The sequence below is a fragment of the Opisthorchis viverrini genome, assembly GCF_000715545.1.
Source record: "Opisthorchis viverrini unplaced genomic scaffold opera_v5_2, whole genome shotgun sequence".
NCBI classification, from domain to species: domain Eukaryota; kingdom Metazoa; phylum Platyhelminthes; class Trematoda; order Opisthorchiida; family Opisthorchiidae; genus Opisthorchis; species Opisthorchis viverrini.
Window position 1 is genome coordinate 2575553 of NW_008751658.1, and position 1452 is coordinate 2577004.

Here is a 1452-nt window from a genome sequence, read left to right on the forward strand (position 1 = left end):
GTCTCCTGGCCAATCTAGGATGGACCAAGGTGAGTGTATGCGACGGTTTTGTCCCGTTACTTTTCTGTATCCGTGACATTTGCTTAATTGTGAAAAAACTGAGAAAATACCGAACTTCCCGAAACTGTTTACGCACGGTATTCGTGCGGTTACAGATCTGACCAACGCAAACTTGGACGAAAGCCTCGATCCCTTGTATCAGTCAGTGAATCAGTGAACCTCCCGGGCCTCCAGGTTGAGGGTTGGGAACACGTGTGGCGCCTTCCATAAAAATCTTAGTGCACTTGCATTTTCCGCTAAACACCGCTGCCTTGAGCCTGGGGTTTGGTTGAAGACCCTGATCGTCCTGGCAGTATTCCAGCCCTTGTACAATCGTGACACAAAACTGATGTTACCCTCATGCCGCATCGGCCATCGCGTGGTGCAGCCAGCCAGTGAAAACATACCACTTTTGATGCCTCCCTTAGACATTCAGGTATTCCCTCTTCTACCCTACCTCACCCCGATTGGGAGTGACCGTTTTGTTCTCCGTGCATCACACTCAGCTGCAGCTTCCTTGTACCTGACTTCGGTTAAAACCGTAAAGACATCGAAGTCTGTTTTCGACTCCTGAAAGCCAGGCTACTTAGCTAACTTCAATGTTCGCGCACAAGCAAGCGGGACAACAAGCTGCTCTTGCTCGCACATTGGATTCTCGAAGCATGCTGCCTGTCAGGATCAAGGATGCAAGACGCAAGTTCTGTACTTGAACTGACTGTCCTGTTGCTCTCTCTCAGGTTCCGGTTGCGCAACGTTGAAGATGCAGAGTCCGCTGCGGCTCGATATGCCGAGGGGAATATTGTATTTAGCGACCGAGCGGAAGCGTCTTTACTTGACTGGATACCCGTTGATAGTCGCCTCTCTGTGGTTCGCTTGACAACGTCTGTGGAAGAGTCTTGAGAGAGAGGACAATCTCACCCTGTTTACTGTGTCTGCTTACGCCCGAACGGACTGTATATTCCTGAAAATAATCCCAGAATGCCTGAAACCCGTTGAGACCCTCAAACTCCGCCAAGATCTCAATAGGAAAGTCGGCGAGCATCAAGGCCAGTCAACCAACTAATCAACTCAGCAACAGCCTTGATCAATGAAAAGTGATCAATGAAAAGAGCCGTCACGTAGAGACTGGACCTTACCGTGGTGTGGCGGTTTGTGTACCTTGTCGACCCATTGAACTATACTGGGGAGTGTCCGCACGATGCTCACAGAGTCCCTCATACCAGGTTGGTCCATGGGTAGAGGTCCGACGAGCACATTCTCCTGGTTGGGGGTTGGAACATGTATGGCTCCGACGAGCACTCCTGGTTGGGGGTTGGAACATGTATGGCGATGTGTTCCGTAAAAAAATGGTAATGTACTTGCATTTCCAGCCGAACACACACCCCTTGCGGTTAGGCTTTTGAGCCAAAGGCT

The 1452-nt window shown here is 50.3% G+C and overlaps 1 protein-coding gene across 1 annotated transcript in view; it reads left to right on the forward strand.

Moving 5' to 3' along the window:
* Window positions 1-638: 638 nt before the first annotated feature.
* The window catches only part of T265_12485 (hypothetical protein), a gene marked incomplete at both ends in the record, with an annotated part of 13671 nt that continues 12857 nt past the window's right edge, over window positions 639-1452 (forward strand). Inside the window, 2 exon segments of the mRNA XM_009164009.1 lie at window positions 639-736; window positions 777-920. Of these exon segments, the coding sequence (XP_009162273.1) occupies window positions 639-736; window positions 777-920 (242 nt within the window).